We start from the raw sequence: 18,950 nt of genomic DNA, 5'->3' as shown, positions 1-18,950 counted from the left end.
CAAATGTAAAAGATGCTTGTAGAAACAAGAACTCAGGGTAGTTTGTTAGCCATATCAAAAACAAACGCTTATCAAATGCATTGAAAAATAAGTTCTCCTTATAAACTGCAACAAAACATTTTAATCTGATTACCTTAGCAGAAGACTGCTGTTGAAAAACAGCAGCATTAGTAGGAAAAAAATAGTTGTTAATACTTGTCACTATTTCCTAAATTTAAAACATTGCAACAAACAACTCAAACCACATAGATTCTAGCAATCCTGGCACAGCTATTTTTAAACATTACTGGCAGTTTAGGCATGAAAATAACCTGCAGTGTGTAAACTGACAGAGAACTAATGATGTAGACATTCACATTTAATTAGTTATGCAGGGATAGTCTTCAGCTATAGATTGATTATTTTAACCTGATACATATGAATTTATATCTATATATTTGCATGCAATGTCTAATCAAGAATATACTCATTTAAGAAACAATCAAGTAATATGGCAGTGACTGATCATTTCACAGTCCTTTTCTTGTTGCTAAAAGAGTTATCAGCAACCCATTTGAATTGCTACCTGTCTACATTGATTTTCAATTCAGTCGCACTTACTGCAAAGTTTTTGCTGGACTTTAGTCAACAGCACACACTTCATCTTTTGGCCAGTTTTGGGTGTCCCTATGTAATAAACTGAGGTAGTCACATGCCTCGATAGGTTTTAAAGCACCTTATTAAATTACAGCAAACCTGGAGTCAGAAAACATTACAAGATATCCCAGCAAGACTCAGTCATCCTAAATTTACTAATAGCTACATAAAGGGAACACGTGGTTGTGGTAGAAAAAAAAAATCCCCACGCAAATTCCCTTCAAACACTTTTAGAGTACTCAAAGACTAAAAGGTTGCTCTGAAAAAAAAACCCCAAACTTTATGCCAACTTTTTGAAGACAAGTGTGAAGAGATAATTCACCACCTCTCTAACAACATTTTAGTATTTATCAGCATAGTGCCTATACACCAAACCAGAGGAATGTCTAAAGCTTTAGAACCATGACTATCAAAGTAGCCTCATTTCATGCTGAATATTATTTCAGCTTCACATTCTTTTTCAAAGGGTATCTCTGCTGGGAAAGTTAATACCATCTTCATTTTCTACAAACCAGTCGATTTTATTGTTTTAGGACAAACTCAGTGAGAGTTACAGATACAATTTTTAAGTGTATATGTAGGTAAAATATGTAACAATCCCTTCTTCCCCAAGTGTTAACACTGTCACGCACCTTATTTCTCTGGACAATTAATTTGCTACACGTCAAACATTTTTACATACCCACTCCCAAATGTTACAGTCTAAACTGAAACACTTAATTATACTCTCAAGTCTGCAACTGCAATTTTTAATTTGCCTCCAGAACATGAGCTAAAGGTTATGGGAATAACCCTCCATCATGGCTGTCACAGGTACACCACAATTCACCCAAATACAAATAGCCACAAACTGAAACCTGTATTTTTGCATGGCTGTACTTAATATGCTCTCATGCCAATATTTTACAAGTGTGAATTCTTTAGCATGAATGACAAAATCCCTGTGCTTGCTTCACCTTACAAATTCCCAAAGAACTGACTTAATGTTTTTGGTAAATGGAACACTACACATGAATTTTTATTTAGTGACACTTCCTCATAAATAATAATCTGTATCAAATACAAGTATTTAGTCAAGAACGGCCTAAAAAAACCTCACTACCTTTCTAACCTTCTGTGCTGATTATTCACAGCAGTGGTTTACCTACTGCAGTGCTCAAAGCCCAACAATCTATAGTATTTCTGCTGATAAACAGTTCAGCAGCTAAGAAATGCCACATTTGCTTGTATTTGCTCCTATCCTCTCAGCAGTTACATGTTCTCATTTTCTCTGCCTCTATTTTAAAAATAAAAAGATACAGCCAAAAGAAAAGTCAAGCTCCGTGACTAAATACATCATAATAGTCCCTGGAACATATTTCAACATTATAAACATGCGCCTTCTATACAGCATTCAGACGGTGCAGTTGTTCTCACTGCCTATCCCTTCCACCTTCCTTTTTCCCTCTGCTTTCTTTGGGGGATATTACCTGCAAGCTTTAGTTAAAAGCACACATAAAATAAAGAAAAATTGTAGCACTTCTAGAAGAACAGAAGAGACAAGGTAAAGGGTATTCTCTCTCAGAAGAAATCCCCCATATTGCCTCAGAGGAAGATAAAAAAGCTCAAAGGCAATAGCTGTTTTCATTATACTGACATATTTTAAATTCTTCTATGACAAAAATCAACCCAATAGAAGCAAATGCATTTTCAGCAATTATCTTCTGGTTCCCTAAGAGCATAAGCTGCCTTTTAACATGCAGGATTTTAAAAGAATAAACTACTAACAGTACATAATAATTTCATCTTGAGAATTCTTTCAACATTCCAGTGTCTACAGTTCATGAAGAAGTTGAAAAATGGTAAACAAACATTTCTAAAGTTTATCAAGGTTTCTTAAAGCAGGTGCTATTCACCTGCTGAGTACTTGCCATTTTGAGTGTAGTTTCATTCAAGTATCGCTACAAATGCCTGTCATACAGTTTCCATTGCCCACTGTCAAACGCAGTTATAATGATAGTCCAACAGCTAACCAACTTTTTAAACTTAAAATTTTATTTCCTATTGTTTGTTGATTTCTTTGGTTCTGTTTCTTTCAAGCACAGCTAAGTCACTGAGGTGAACTGTTTTGTGGCTAAGAAAAAAAAGTAACAATTGTAGGTGCAATTTATACAACTTAATACATGACACAAAGAAACCTTTGTATTTCATTAATTAGATCTGTTTCTTCATTATCTTCAGGCTTCTTACAACAAAGATAAATATCTCTGACAGATCTCACCAGATGCAAAAGAACAGAACACAATGAATACGTACTTCAAAGATAGGCAAGTGACTTACCAATCTAAAGCCTCACCAAAAATATATTGGTGCATTTAACAATTTTGCACTACAGACTTTGTTTTTTCATTCATACCTCTTCATACAAATGGGCTACTCATATCTGATAAGTTACAATTAAGACTTGCACTTGAAAAATAGAATTTCTTTTCCATTCATGAAAGGTAAGTTGAAAAGAAATTTTTTATAAAACTTGCCTCCCACAGAAAAAAGGATTTCACAGATCTTACAGTTCTGTGAACCGCTTCATGTTTCAGTGCACCTTAAAATATCAGGAAGCACTTATCTGAGATAAGACAGGGTGGCTGTGAATCATTGATGCCAGTCTTGAGAGGAAGTTACTACAGAGGATGGTCAATCCTTGCCTAGATCAAAGGCTTCAGGGCATCAGAAATAGTACAATTCTTATTTAAATAAGGATGTTCTAACACATTAGCTCTGTAGCCTCAACCTAGAGCAGCAAGTTTAAGAAATTAATTGAGGAGGAGGAGTAGGAAGAAGGAAGAAATTAAGATCAGAAGAAAATGTATTTATTAAGCATGCAAATGAAGTGCCTTAGTCAGTGTTTAAGAGACAATAACATTTAGATATCATTTATTACTCGAGTTAAACTTCCAAAGCATTTTCTTCTTACAATACAACGTTAGTGCTCCAGTTAAACATTAAATGAGAACGTTCACCAGCAGTTCAGCAGCTCCCTGTAAATAATGATAACTGCATTTAGTGCGAGAAGAATGTATGTTTTTCACTCCATATAAGCTACTATAACGTTACTGCAGAGTCAGAGGAGGTTATACTTACTACAGTGAAAATTTTAAAAAACTCTGCATGAGATAGACTCCTATTCCCAATTTCACTGTTTGAAAATACAGAAAGACAGCAGTACGTGAGGAGTACGCAGACAGCATGTGTACTGATGGCATTGTTATCCTGGTCACACAGAGTTCAGAAAAGGCTAGACTACTCAAATAGCTACTTATTTTTCCAAGCAGAACTGGGAACACAACATCAAACCCATGCTGTTGCAGCTAGGTTGCTAGTAATATTCAAGATAATTTACATATCGTTATGTGAGCTACAGTCACAGCAATGAATCCAGTAGAGCACATTAAGTCTCCCTAGGAATCTGCTAGGTATACATTCCTTACATACTATGCTCTACAGTAAGTCACACTACAGTTGATTAGATAATTGCATAAAATTGAATTTAATTACTATATCTTACTATCTTACTATAACTGTTCCTGTGAGACCTCATGCCTAAGACCTGACTGCAGCTCTATTTCTACATATCCAAATTAAATAATATTGCTAAAAGTGGTAACTGAAAAAAGGTAACACTTATAAATTTAAAGGTATAATATAGGTGAAGCAAATATAAGAATAACTGCGTCCTTTACTGAAGCTAGTGTTTGAAAGGAGCTCACTTTGTACCTCGCTTTTTAACATTTTGTAAGAAGCAGCCTGTCATATGACCTGGACTGAGATCAAGACCTAGTTCAGTGTTCAGACTGCTGAGGTTCATGTAATTGTTTTCAAAATTATATTTGTTCTTTACAGTAAGAAAAAAAGGACTGCCATATTTTTACTCATTTCTGTTAGTATAAAGTCCAATATTTTCAGGAGAGGTTTAACATTTTAAAATGATGAAAAAATATTTCATACAAGTTTTACTCCAATTGTTTAGTAAATAAAGGTAGTAAAGGTCTGAAGTTTTCCCCTCTGTAGCAGGTTAATTTATTTTTACATTACTATTCATATTGTTTGATTAAAAAGCTGGATAACACACAGGAGAGTAGAAGAAACATTCAGAAGTCCAGTGATGAGTTTTGGAAGCAGCAAGTCAAAACAGCGGGTGGTTAGGTCAGGAAAACATAGAGAAGCATGCTTGACAAAGTTTGAAGGGAGAATAATACTTGTTATTACAAAATCTGCTATTATAGGAAGGGAGGGGGACAAGATCAAGCTTTTGGCAAGAGAAGCAGCAAATTTTGAAGAACGTACATATTAGGAGCAGCTGTTTCTTCTGTGAGTTTAAATTTTTTTAAAAACTTAATCGGAGCTGCTTGGGGCAAGGTTTGTGTTCTGTATTCTGTAACCTTTTAGAACAGTCTGGCAATTATAAACTAGATCAAGATTTAAAATACAACATTCTGCACGGCCACATGCTATTTGGCTATAACATGCACACCTTTACACAATGAACTACACATACACAGATCATCTATCTAGTTGTTTAATTGTCCTTCTGTTAAAGGCAATAAAAGCTCTGGATGAAGAGTTCCCTGCTCTCTCATGTACTAATTGCATGCTTGAGGCTGTTGGAAGGCACAGTTTATGTAGTCCACTACTCAGACATTAGGCTCTAAGAACACACCTTCCCTCTCTGACCCTACATTATTTTTGTTGCAATTGTATTTCTGATTTTGTCAGTGGAAAAACATCTCCAGTATTCTCAGTTACCACAGGAAGCAAATGCTCACATTTCTAAAAGGCACAGTCATACCCCTGAATTAGCCTCAAGGCTGATTTGCTTTTTGTTTTGCTGTGTTTTGTTTCAGTGTCTTACTTTTAGTGCAAAAACTTATTTCCATTTCATCATCCTGTTAGAAAAGAACAGCAGTAAATCTAGTATTACATAGACCACCATACAGATAACTTTCCAATGCTAATCTGTATATGCCTCCAAAGAAAGTCTCATGGACTTGTTTTTTAAGGTAACAAAGGAATTTTTGTAGCTGAAATGCCATACTTTTGCTGAGTCATCCAGCAGTTTACCAACTCTCACAATTTGCCAAGTTTTGAGGTGAAGTGAAAAAGCTCCTTGAAAGCTTATGACAATTCAGTGATTTCATACATTAGAAAGGTTAATTTTGAGCACTTCCAATAGAGATGACCCAGTAGGATTTGCTAAGCTTCTTGTCAAAACACCAAGATGAAAAGAATAAGGAAAACAAAGCCTTAAGAAAAAGCTATTACCATTGACTTGCTGAATGCAACTTTGATCAATGGAATAGATTTTTGTATTTTTTAATTTTTTTTTTTTTCACTCCCAGCTTTTGAGGATCTTATTTAGTAAAAGGTTGTATTCAGATCTACTGTTTTTTTTTTTTAATTTAGCATTATTTCCTCAGAGAAGCAGAATAACAATATTTAATATTTTTTGCAGTCAGTAAAGTGCTGAAAAAGCAGAAAAAGTACTATTTTATATAGCAATAAAAAGTGCACACTTTCTTGAACACTTTAATTCAATGTATAAAGGAAATGACAATAGCCTAATAAGGCCAAACAGAACATTAGCCCATCTAGGCTCACTTTCCAATATACGTTACTGCTTTTGTTCCATTTAAAGAGCTCACCTGGTGCAGTAATCTCTTCAGTTTCAGTAACTGAGTTTTTACAGCTGTGCAGTCTTGGACCATGTGTCGAAGTGTCATTTCATCAACCATCACAGTATTCTCTGGTAAGCCCACCATCTGTCTAGGAGCCTGGTAAAAATTTGGTGCTCCATAGCTTTCAAAATGACCAACAGCAGATTCTAGGTAGTTTGATCCCCTAAAAAAAAAAATAAAATAAAAAAAACCCACAATGATGACAAACTAGAGCTAGGGAGCATTTACTAAAACAAAGCGTTATGTAACATGGGCTATATTCACATACCGTGGCATAGAGCAGAAAATAAATAAATCAGAAAATGTCAATCCTCTTTCACTTAAATGCTGGGCTTTCCTTCCCACTTGCATAAATCTCTCGTAGACTAACAACTACAGTACCCTAAAACCAGTTTGCTCATCAGGATTTCTATAAACTCTGTCAATGAAGCTAGCCTATAAGAACTATAGGATTACATTTAATTTAAAAACAAACTTATAAGTAAAGAGCTGTCCAAGAGTACAAAAGCAAGTAATAAGACAACGTAATTTTTTCCACGGAACACATACGGTAACTTAATGAAGTATTTATAGTATCATATAAACACAAGTAACAAATTTTTGGATTAAAAACCATGACAGAAACAAAAGTTTTGAAAAGAAATCATAAGTCTCAGGGATGTTCCCACTCAGACATGCTCTTTAGAGACATATAACTATTCTGAAAATGTCCTGTACTCAGTATCACGAGAGACCCTTTAGCTCCAAAAGAGAATTCTCATCACAGATTTTAATTGTTTGGGAGAAAAGGGACCAGTCCTTTACCTGTTCAAATCATTTTTACCATGGATGTAGTGATCAGTATGGCCAAGATGATAGTGATCCTGTGTACTCCATCGCTGTTGTGGTGTTCTTTTCCAGAATCCTTCCTGATGTTGCCTAGCATTTCTGTCTTGTCTATCATAACGGCTCATATTTTCACATTCCTCTACATAGAGCATAAAGTTAAAAAAAATTATAAAATTTGTTCCTAAGACCTTGTAAATAAAGTATTTACTATGTGTTGGTAACAGATGCAGTGCAGAATCTGTGGGTTTTTATTTTTTTAAACTAATCCAAAAAAAAGTATGCATTTTAGGACTGTCAAGTGACTTGATGATGTCACATTTTTACTAGCATATAAAACTTGTTACAAGAACAAGAGTAACCTGTAGCAGAAACTACAGAATTCAGTCTTAACAGTACTTCCGGGTTTAAGCAGAAAAACATTTGTAGGAGGTAGGGCTATGGGTAAGGAAAAAAAAAAAATCTAAAAGTAACATTTTCCTGTCTTTCTTACTAACAGGATCTTAAGGCCTTCAAAAAGTTCAAATAACACACAAACACAGAAAGAAGACATTTTAGAAAAAGACCAGTACTTCATTCCAAAAAAGAACAGTTTCATTACTTAAAATACATACATATATATATCTCATCCTATTCATCTTATTTGTTTTTCACCTTGAGAGACATTTAGTGTTTATTTACCTGGACAACAGGCATGATTTATAACAAGCAAACAAAATAATCTCTTTAAAACACTAACTTCTGCAAAGCAAAGCAGATTCCACAAACTTCTTAAGGGAACAAAAGCTATATTTGGCAACAGCTTGTAAACCACTAGAAACAAAGCCAAAACAACTGCTATCCGTGCAGTCAGACACAGCAAAAAGAGTCATAAATTACTATTCTGCCATCGCACTTTCTCCTTCACTTACCTAAGGAGCTTTTCCTCACATTGCCAGTCCTCTGCTAGGAGAATAACTCTACACAAGAGAACATTGTTTTATTCAGCTGCCTACTCAGACATAGTTGCGCATAAGACACTCATAAACAGGCCTTCCTTCCTGCTTAGCTCCCAGCCTGCGTGTTGTTGGGAAGTGAGCCCAGTTTTACCCTGTGATTTAAAACTGCCATCCTCACTCACTGCATACTTGTTGAGCTAGAGCTGTTTCTATAAATAGTGTCCGAGCGGCATCCCAGACTCCAGAATGAAAAAAGGAGAGTTTCTGTAGACCTGGAAAGTCTTACAAGGTTCACATCAGTGAAGTCACACATAATTATGAAAAAAGCATTGGCAAAAAGTGCTGTTAAATATTATTACAACAAATACGCGTACCTACAGTTTTTATCACCTAGTTCAAGAACCAAAAAAATTAGGTAAGAAAATAAACTTGTTTACCTAAAGTAACAGAAGATTTATGTTCCTTTACAAGCATCCTTTTACAGCCCGTAACACATAAAAATTCAAGTGGGTCTATTCAAAATAAGCCCCCAATAAGTTTGTAAGTAATTTTATTATGATTTTCAGCCTTGGAAAATGAAACTGAGACACTGAGTAAATACATGAATATTAACAAAGAACAAATTTCTCTTTTCAGGTCATCGTGTTTACTTAAGGGAAAACCTGGAGGTAACTTCAGAATTCTTCTTTTCAGATCCTCTCTGCTAAAAATTCAGTGATTTCAAGGTAAGCGATAATAGCAGAGATACCCAGGTTATGCCATGTTAATTTTATATGGAAACCCAGCTTTTAAAAAAATGCCAAAAATAATAGTAATTAGCTAATATTGATCTCAAACAGCAAGTCTCTCCTCCTGAAACAGCATCTGACACAGCAGATTGTCATAGCCACAAAACATATTCCAGCTACAGAAACATTATTGATACTTAGCTACAGACGTGTGAGTAGATTTAAGCTCATTGTGTTGATGCAATTAATAAAGCAGTGAAGTAAAAATCATATTTTATTTGTGTCTAGATTAAATGGCAAATATTAACTTATTTTTTTGTGGCAAACACCTTTAAAATGCATGTATTTTTAACAGTTTTTAAATTAATAATCTGAAATTTAATTACTGATGCAGGGGCAGTGCATGTTTTATAAACAAGGAAACTTACGAGAAATTGATCTACCCTTTAAAAAAGTTTCTTCATTTTTCCCAACAGGATTAGAATTCCATTACTGAAAAAATACTTAGGTGCACAGCCACTAGTACTGTGAGAAATCACCTATGCTTGGATTGTTATGCATTCTGGAAAATTAAAAGAAATAAAACCCAAGAATTGTACACCTATCTGGGCTGAAGAGTTGAATACTAGCACTATTGTTAATAAGCGCCTTTCACACAAGTACTTTGCAAAACTCATTCTGAGATTTAAAAGATTAAGTACTGCACTTCAAATGTGTACTGTTAAAACATGATGTGCCACCATTGCAGTACACAGAAGACTACGTATTTATTTACTGCTAATTTGGCTTCATATCTAACATACATGCAGGAGTCTTCACCCAAAGAACTCACAGGAACTCAAAGAAACTGAATTTCCCCTATCTTCAGCAGGCAGCTAAACAGTACACCAAACAAGCAAAGCCTTTTTTCTTTCAGTGCCTGTTTGTACAGGCTAGGGCATGACAGTGCTCCACATCCGATGTTTCTGTTCATTTGAAGATATATTAGCCTCCACTGAACTTAGAGGTAAAACTAATACCCGTATTCACATGACGGTGACAATTCTTATGAACAGGTCAAGAATAACCAAAAGTAAATGCCTTAAACTTCTTCAGGACAGATGAGAAACTGCAGCAATAATTTGCCTTCTCTAGTTCATTCTAGTCTGGACTTGTATTATTTTACTGGCAGCCAGGTACCACTATCCTCCCTATGAAACGTTTGCCAGCATTCTCACTGACAACAACAGTGCATAAAAAAAGAGTTCTTGAAAAAACACATCTTAAATCTCAAGGCTTCTGCTACCCTGAATTGTATAAAATGTATTAGGAGATATTGCCTTTTTGTAGAAGAAAAAAAAATAATCATCTCAAAAAGAATTATATTGTCATTCACCAAAGCTGAAAAAATGCTGTTCCAACATTTTCAAATATAGCAGAAGCATAAGACTAAAGGACTAACTTAAGTTTGAACTTTATTGTACTGAAATAATTTAAAGAAACAGTGTGCAACAAGGTTGCATTTTTATAAAAGGCAGTAAATGTCTAACTTTAGAATTCTTCAAATGCAAGAGTTGTATTTGGGGGAAACAAATATCACACTTCCTACATTTCAGAAAAGAAAGAGTTGTTTAAGAAAAAAACAACTTGAGGAGTGAACCAGCTTATTAAAGTGTAAGTCAGAAGAAGGCAATGCAAAAACCTCTTAAACCCATAATGCAGTTTCACAATAAGATCGCTTGGCTAATTTACTAACCTTTGTCATGAGGTGGGTCCTCAGGTAGGTCCACATCAAGCATGAGATCATCATCTTCAAGATCACATGAATCAAGATTATTCAAGATATCCTGCAAGAAAGAAAACGTGAGATACAGCTGCTTTCATGATACTTCATTTACCCTACTGCCACAAAAGGTTTATTTCAAAGCTTTGTTCCATTTGTATTGTATACATACCCAACGTTGTCAGCAGCCTCCTCTCTTTAGAGGCCAAGATAACCTTACTCACGATCATCTATACAGACAGTAATCTTCATACCTCTACTAATATGATACAACAACAGTGCTAGATGAAACAAAGATGGAGTAAAACATTTTTCTGCCTGATACCTATGGAACAGTCCAAATATTTTTCTATTCATTAATATTCTGCCTGCTCCTCAATTAGAAACATTTTAAAACTAAATTATTTTGCTAACTTAGAATTCAAAACCAACTTTATGAAGAGAAGATGTTAAATCACTGAATATTTGCATACAGACTATCAATACACTGCAAAACAATATTGGCTTGGAAAGCTATCTGGTAGCTTGCTGGCTACCATTTGTTAGTTTCGCTTTGTCAGAGATGTACACCTGAAAAGGAAGAACACTAATAGGCATCTGTCTAAACCGTTCCTCCCACTGTTCTTCAGCAGTCTTCCAATAGTGCTCACAAAGGACTGCTGTACTTGATTACAAATGGTGGAAAGAGCTAAGTATATTTTAAGATTTTTTTTTTTTCTTGACACACAACATTAAACATTCTACATTTCTGCAGGGGAAGTTATTTATTGACTTCGGAGGGAAGGTATGAGATGAACATAGTTAACATGCACTTTGTAAAACATAAGCAATATAAAGGGAAGACTGAATACTTGAGACAGAACCACCTGTTTTTGTTATATTTCAACATCCTACCTGAATAATTTTGCTTACGTATAGTATTCTAAGTATTTACAGGAAGAAACAGAAATGAGGGCATTGTGAATAATAATAAAAACAACTATGGAAAAACTTTCACAGAGAAATGGAAACCATTTAAAGGAAATGTGGATTTAACATTTGGGAGAACAAACTGCCTGCATTTATTTACTCCTTTTTGTTTCCACTAATTTACATTTTTCCAGGAACTAGAAGATTTTTTAACTAACATGTATTTTTTTAAACAATTCTGCAAGACATAGGTGTGTTTGAGAGGCAGCTTGATTTGTTAGTTGTTAAATTGTTTCCGTGCCATGCTTGGATCTTCCAAATTAGCATGAACAAGCACTATTTTCTTCTACTGGGGGAACCTTAATGAGCATGACAAATAAATTACAAACAGTGGCCACAAACACTTAAGAAAGTTGAAAATGTTTGTCACTGCTGTGCAAAAGCATTAAAAAGTACAATATAGAAAACTTAACATGTCAAAGCATTAACAGATAAACCCAGATAAGCCACTTTACTATATTTGTATCAGAACTTCAGAAGTCTAATGATGTCAGAGAAGGTCAGCATTTGAGATGCCAAACGTACTTTTCTGTCAACAGCACATTTCATTATGCTTCCTTAATTATACATTCCTGCACCACACTGAGTCAACTCCACACTAGAAAACACAACTGTCAATACGAAGCCTTTGCAATAGCTGGGCCGTGTGTGAATTCACCGAGTATTTCCCAATGGTATCTACTTGGGAAACATAATATGAAAGTAGAGGTCAGCAATGTCATCTTGAAATAGGTATAAAATAAAGTGCAGGTTTCATCAACACAGTGCTTATACAACCTATATTTACAGACCTCCTTTGTTATTGTTACTACTGTGTAATGAACTGAAGTTCATTATACAGTACATGGCAGTAACATTGTTAATGATGTGTGCTTAACAGCAATTATCATCATGAAGTTATTCTGGGCAATGAACTTAAGAACAGGGAATAAAAAATTCTTCAAAGATGCATCAACTACAACCCTACAGAATATTACGTTTCAGCAATTATGAAAAGTTACAGTAAGAAAATAATCCTATTTTATTTGTTTAGTTGAAAAGAATAATGCATATTAGAGAGGCATGTAACTTCACAAGGCTGATTTAGTAGTAGATTTTCAAGATGGTACAACCTAGAAAGAGATTAAGTTTGTGAAATCTCAAGTCAAACTACAATGCTGTCCCCAAGCTCTCCCTCCAGAAAGGTTTATCAACTCAACACAGGCAGTAGTGCTTTGTTCTCTTACTGCAGTAGAACAGGAAAAGCATTAGGTGAGAAACAGATCATCTAGGACTACTGGTGTAAGAACTGAATAACTTGAGAACCCCAACAGCAAGGAACACTCATATTGCATAAGGAGATGGGGAAAGACTAAACAGAGACACAAGGCTAAGGCTGGCAAATGATTACACCACATTTAGCAACTTTACTTCAATGTTCCACAAATTCTTTCTGTAGTGATTGCCCTCAGGTGCTATGTCTTACCAAAGGTTAATCAAGCACACACCAACAGATCACCTATGACAGCTTGGGTTTTTTTGCCTAATTTGTTGGATGCGTAGAGTTCAGAATCTCTTTCTCAAGAGGCATAACAATATTAAGTTTGGGGTGGTTTTTTTGGTGGTTTTGTTTTTTTGTGGGTTTTTTTTTTTGTTTTGTTTTGTTTTTTTTAAAGATCAATGCCTTGAAGATTGGGGTACTGCAGAGCAGCTACTTTTGCTGAAGCTGAACAAGTTTAAAGTTCAATATAAATTCATGTCTGTTATAATGAACTGGAGTAGCAAAATATTCTTTTTAAAATGATCAGTTTCTAAAAATTCCTCATGCTACACACATCATAAGCTCTCTCTCCCACTGAAAAGCAGTTATTTTTCAGTCCACCAACTTAAGTTCAATTTAGCTTAACAGTTCGACCTAGGCAAGAGGCCCGATTCTCAGCTTTCCCATTTCTTGAGCTAAGTCTGTAATGCAAATCAAAATAAATACAATGTGCCCAAATCAGAAGAAGGATAGATGTCTACATTTCCTTCCTATGAAACGCAAGAGATGTGGACCAATGTGTATTACACTGGAATTAAAAAAAAAAAAAAAAAAAAAAAAAAAAGGAAGAAGTCAGGCATTGAGGTTAGTGCAGAAATACAAAGCAATTCCAGACAAGCAACCCTCAACCAAATCATTTTGGAGAGTGTTTCACAGAACTGAGAAGAGCCTGAGCTCAAACCACCGATTCAGTACCCCCTTTTCACCCAAGGCATGCTATCTTGCTTGGAAAGCAAGTGCATTGAGGTAGGCATGAACTGCTGGTGAATATCAGAAACAATGTTTTACCTTTTTCCACAGTTGAAGATCTCAGACCTCATTCTTTTGTTCTACCTTTAGAAAGTAGGCTGTTAAAGGAAAATAACTACTTTTGTTACTGACTTAGTGAGTTAGGTCTTGCTTCTAATAGTAATCATGCACTTCTGAAGTCAGTGGAAAATGAAGTAAAAGCTCACATGCAATTTAAGTATTCCATAGTGATTACTTAAATTGAATATTCATACAGGTTTCTTTGGTTTGATTTGCATTACATCCTGACTTGTTTGTGCCTATATGCACAATTTCTTTGATCTCAAAGATGACCATAGAAGAGCACTTGCATGTAGATCATTTAATACAAAAGATTACAACTCCTTAAAAGCTTCAAACAATAAAAATTTTAAAGGATGGATATCACCACTTTGGGGAGAAAAATGAAACTATACAAAGTATGCCTACAAGCTCAAAATTGACAGCATTGATATGAGTATCCTTCTAATTTCATAGCGAAAGACCACGTGTCATCTACAACTCAGTATATAAATACCTTTCTGGCATGCCTAGTTTTGATATTACTATTCATATAAGACTTTCCCAGGTTACTGACAGTGCATTTATAGAAGTTTTACCTGACATTAAGGTCATCTAACTTAGTAAAAAACTTTACTGTTAAATCTGGTTGGATATTATGAAAGCTAAACATGCTAGGCTATTTCCAGTATATATTTTCAAAGTTGTTTACATAAAGAACACAACAGTAATTACAGGTCACTTTGTTGAATGACAGCACATTATGGCACGTTCCACTTATTTTGTTACACTTCAATCTCTTTGTACAAACAAATCATCAGTAGGTTAGCATCAGACTTCAGACTTTTATTTAGTTATTCTTACAGTACCACGCTGTATTCCTTTTGATGAAAATTTATTATAGCAAGTACCAGTAATGACTGATATGAAATCAAGATTATTTTACGACTTCCATTAGGTTAAAGATTCTTTACTCATTTTGAATGTTGCTAGTCCTTATGGCCAAATTTTAGGCTCAGTTTTTCCTAAGTCTGCCTCGAGCTGATTTCAGGTTTTCAGTAAGACAGTAAACAGTTCCTCAGAAACTGCTGAAAGATGAAGCAAAGTTATTTGTCCACATAAAACTTTTTCTTCAGTTTTTATGCTAAAAAGATCTCAGACATGTAGTAGAAGAAAGCATGACACTTAAATTTCTCTGACAGTTCTCTGAAACGGATATCCCAGCTTGGGCCAAATTTGGGCATGGATAACAAACTGAAAAACTAATTAACATATCAGAACAATTTAAGAAGTGGCTTAAAGAATGACATTTAAATCATCCTAAAAATAAAAAAAAAATGCATAAATAAAAAGCCCTCTGAATACAATTCTATCAGAATCTCCAAAATACCTTACTTTTATAGGTCTTTTGGATAATTACTGAGAAAAACATTTTAAAAATACAATTGTACACAAAAGAAAACCCAAGTCTTAGAAAAACTAGCATCTCGGTGTTACAACATACTTGTCTATAAACTTAGAAAAGCAGTTGTCAGAGTCACTAAGTCATTTAAAGCAGAGATATGTCCTTGTAACCTTCCACAAAAAGAAAAAAACCTAGATAAACATCCTAGTCAGATGTCACCTTCATCCTTTTTGTACTACTGAAGAGACCCTGTCTAAATAAAACGTTCAGTGGCTTATGTTAGCACGACAATGAAGTCACTATACTGTGTTTAACTTGACTCTGATGCTATGGCAATGAATATATTACTACAAACTCAGCAATACTGATTTTGCCTAATACCACAGAGGAGAAAAGAGTAATCAAAGCAAGTCCTCTTGTGGGGAGGAAGGAAAAAAAAAAAAAAAAAAGAAGCAGACCCTTGAAACAACAGAGGATGTAGGGGTTGACACTGTGATGGAAAGCTCAGTTTCCAGTCCAATGGGTAAGGCTCTAAGAAGTACCTGAGAGTTTCAAGCCCGTTATTCAGTTGATTCAGCCAGCAGTGGGAGTCTTCATGCTTGCAGCATGAAAAGGACAAAACAACCCTTATACCAAGGGATGATCCAACACACCCTTCTAATGCACAAGAGGACCCTTTAGAACAGGACTATGGTAGTGTATTGTACCACTAGTTGTATTTTTTATTGCAACAAACTCTTTCAGAATTTCCCCATCCTATCACTTAGCAACAAAAAGGCTAAGTTCTTTTTGAGATCATGTTATTCACAAAAATGTTGATAAGATAGCTGAAGAGACATTGTACCTTTTGTCAAAAGTTTCCTCAAGTCCAACAGGCTTAAGAATTACAGAGTAAACAAAGCTGCTTCTACACAATACAGCCTTCATACACACCTCAGCAACCCAACTGCACAGTGAAGTCCTATTGCTGTAAGGAACAGCAAAGATGGGGCTGAATAGGAGGCCAGCTACAAGATACCTACCTTCCAGGGTTTACTAGGAAAAAGTATTAGAAAGAGCATGAAGATTACAAAAACATCAAATAGAAGTTAATTGATAGGATGCTAGTTCTGGGCAACAGAAAAACATCACAAAACAGACAGCTTTAAAACTAGTTTTGTGAAGAGAAATCTGGGTATGTCTCTCCTCAGAACATCAAAAAATACCTACTCTCAAACTGAGCCTGGCCTATACGTGTTTGTTTTGTCTAAACTGGAAGTTGTAGCCATGATACATCAGAAGGGCAAATACTCCAAAAAACTAACGCAGAAGGAAAACTAAAGCCTTTGCAATCATTCTTCCACGAATTGAATTCTTGTTGACAAAAAACATCACTGGAAAATGTGAAAAGTTCTCTTGTCCTCATACATAAAAATATACACTAGATTTCTTTTCGTTACAATACAACAGCTTTTCTTATATTAGACTTTCATTACATACAAGTGTATCCAAATATTTTTATTTAAAAAAAAAATCCATCAATAATCCTGCCAGTACAGCAGAAATACCCACAAAGAAATCTTACATTAATGTACAGAACACTATTTTAAACCCTTATATTAGTTCTTCATATTGATTCTCTTTGTATTATCTGCAGCTAACATGAAAAAAAGTATTAAGGCATTAGAGTATCCCAGATGAAACGTACTACTACTTTCTCATTAGTAGTCGTGTCTCTGCAGTTGTTAAGATCTCCCAGCTGGATGCTTCTGGCTTGACATTTGAACACTACAATCAACATGTGGTTGTTCTTTCAAAACAGAATGCATTTTATTGTCTACATGTGTTCATTCACCTGACTGCAAGTAGGCATCACTGCAGTGAGCTGGCTTAAGTTTGGAAGAACAACAAAAACCACACTGTGTTTATAAGATTCTCTAATGCTTTAATATTTTAAATGAGAAGAAATTGTACTATTTTGCATCTGAAAGTGATTAATGTCTCTGTAGTGTCAAAGCGTGTTAAAAGTCTTATGCTATACTAAAAGAGCAGCACTGTTTCTTATTTTAACCATTCTTTCGCAAATAAAATCTAGATGTGCTTTATGATCAGAAAAACTAGCAGTTTTAGATGCATGAAATTCCACAGACATTTTCACACTCATTTTCTATGCAGTTGCATATGCTGCATCTCTTCTGGCAAGATGATTAGAATTAAAGATTTTGCATTTTCCATGAAAAATGGTATTAAGTGGAAAAAAAGGATGAAAAAAAGACCACAAAAAAAGAGTTCAACAAGCAGAAGATACTCATGAGTAAAGGGAGAGAACTAAGGAAGAATCTCTTCAAAAAGCTCAAGTGAAAGTGAAGAGTTAGAGGGTAATACAGAAATTAACAAAGTATCATTTCAGGTACTTGAAGAATGAAAAGAAGGAAGTAGCTTTTAAAAACAAACACTGAATAGACTGGGTAAATCAGTCATCTGAAGTGCAGCTACAGGATAACTGTGAAAGTCAGTCAAACACAATTCAAGGCTGACAGTAGAAAAGAGAAAAAGACTTCCAGGGTCTTTTTCAGTGCTATTTCCAGCATTTGACAACACCCCAGATAGAGATAGAGATAAAGAAAGAAACAGGAATTCAATACAAGTCTCCAAAAAGGCAACGTTAAATAAGAACTGAACAGAACTGTTAAGTGAAGGTAGAAAACAGAGACAGAATATAAAGACTTCTTTCATTTTGAGAAGACAGTGGGCATCCAGGAAGGCACACACTGTACTGTAGGGCTGAAGAGAAAACCCCCACTGTAAACAACATTGTAGGAGCAGAGGAAACCACCCAGGGAAGAGAAAGGATAGAACTCTGCAGGATACCTAAATAGGATAGGAAGGGAGCTATTTTAAGCTCTGTACGCTGCAAGTCACATTAAAGATAAGTAAGCCCAACATCTAAGCAAGTATTTCGTCATTTTGTTCATGCTCTGTAAAGGAAGGTTGCTGTGACAACAAATGCAACAAGACCTTTGTTCTGAAAATCCAAGACATTTTATGATTAGCTATTAGCTATAACAGTCTTAAATAAAGATTTATTATTCTTGAAAACATTTTTAGAGAGGCATTGTATGTCCTACCTAGGTTTATTTCAAGTAGATAGGAAATAATTATTAGGTTAAGTTATTACCCACTATAACTCAAGAAGCAGCTATGCTTACTGCTTAATAATTTATTTTTTTTTAATAAAATCAGCTGTCAGGCTGTGTAAGAAATATGAAATTCAATAGCATGATGAAGGGAGAGAAAAAAAAACCCCTGAAATATTAACCATTCTGTTGAGACCTCACCAATTCCTGAGCAACAGCACTTTCCAAACAGGCAGCACAAGTTAATCCCGCAGCCACAAAAAGCATGCCTAGACTGCCATCTAGCCTCAGGTAATGCCTACAAAAAAGAAACTGAACGTGGGGGGAGCATTCTGCCCACCTTCCTGCAGAGTTCCCGCAAAAATTTAAGAATATTTTATAATTTAAAAAAATTTTTCTTAAATAGGCAGATGCTTGTAAGTAGAAAGTTTCTGACTTACTATAGAGCACAGTAACAGAAAGCCATCAGCAGTAAGCATGAATAGTAACACAGAAGTAGCAGAAGCCGAGGAAAAGCAGTCCTTCCTACTCATTGCTTCCAGCCTGTTTTCA

General features: G+C 35.1%; 1 protein-coding gene across 10 annotated transcripts in view; it reads right to left on the bottom strand.

Moving 5' to 3' along the window:
• CCSER2 (coiled-coil serine rich protein 2) overlaps positions 1-18,950 on the bottom strand; it is a 77,718-nt gene that overhangs the window by 28,727 nt on the left and 30,041 nt on the right. For 8 of the 10 annotated variants that reach the window (XM_068398771.1, XM_068398778.1, XM_068398769.1 and 5 more), the window contains 3 exons: positions 10,574-10,664; positions 7,152-7,314; positions 6,315-6,510 (listed from right to left, as the gene is read on the bottom strand). In XM_068398771.1, coding sequence (XP_068254872.1) covers positions 6,315-6,510; positions 7,152-7,314; positions 10,574-10,664 — 450 coding nt within the window. Of the gene's footprint in view, positions 1-3,469; positions 3,654-6,314; positions 6,511-7,151; positions 7,315-8,083; positions 8,225-10,573; positions 10,665-18,950 lie in introns of those variants that run through there. The other 2 variants (XM_068398775.1, XM_068398776.1) reach the window with 2 other exon arrangements.

The sequence above is a fragment of the Nyctibius grandis genome, chromosome 4 (assembly GCF_013368605.1).
Source record: "Nyctibius grandis isolate bNycGra1 chromosome 4, bNycGra1.pri, whole genome shotgun sequence".
Taxonomy (NCBI): Eukaryota; Metazoa; Chordata; class Aves; order Nyctibiiformes; family Nyctibiidae; genus Nyctibius; species Nyctibius grandis.
Note: the sequence above shows the minus strand (reverse complement) of the source record. Positions and strands in the feature narration are given on the sequence as shown.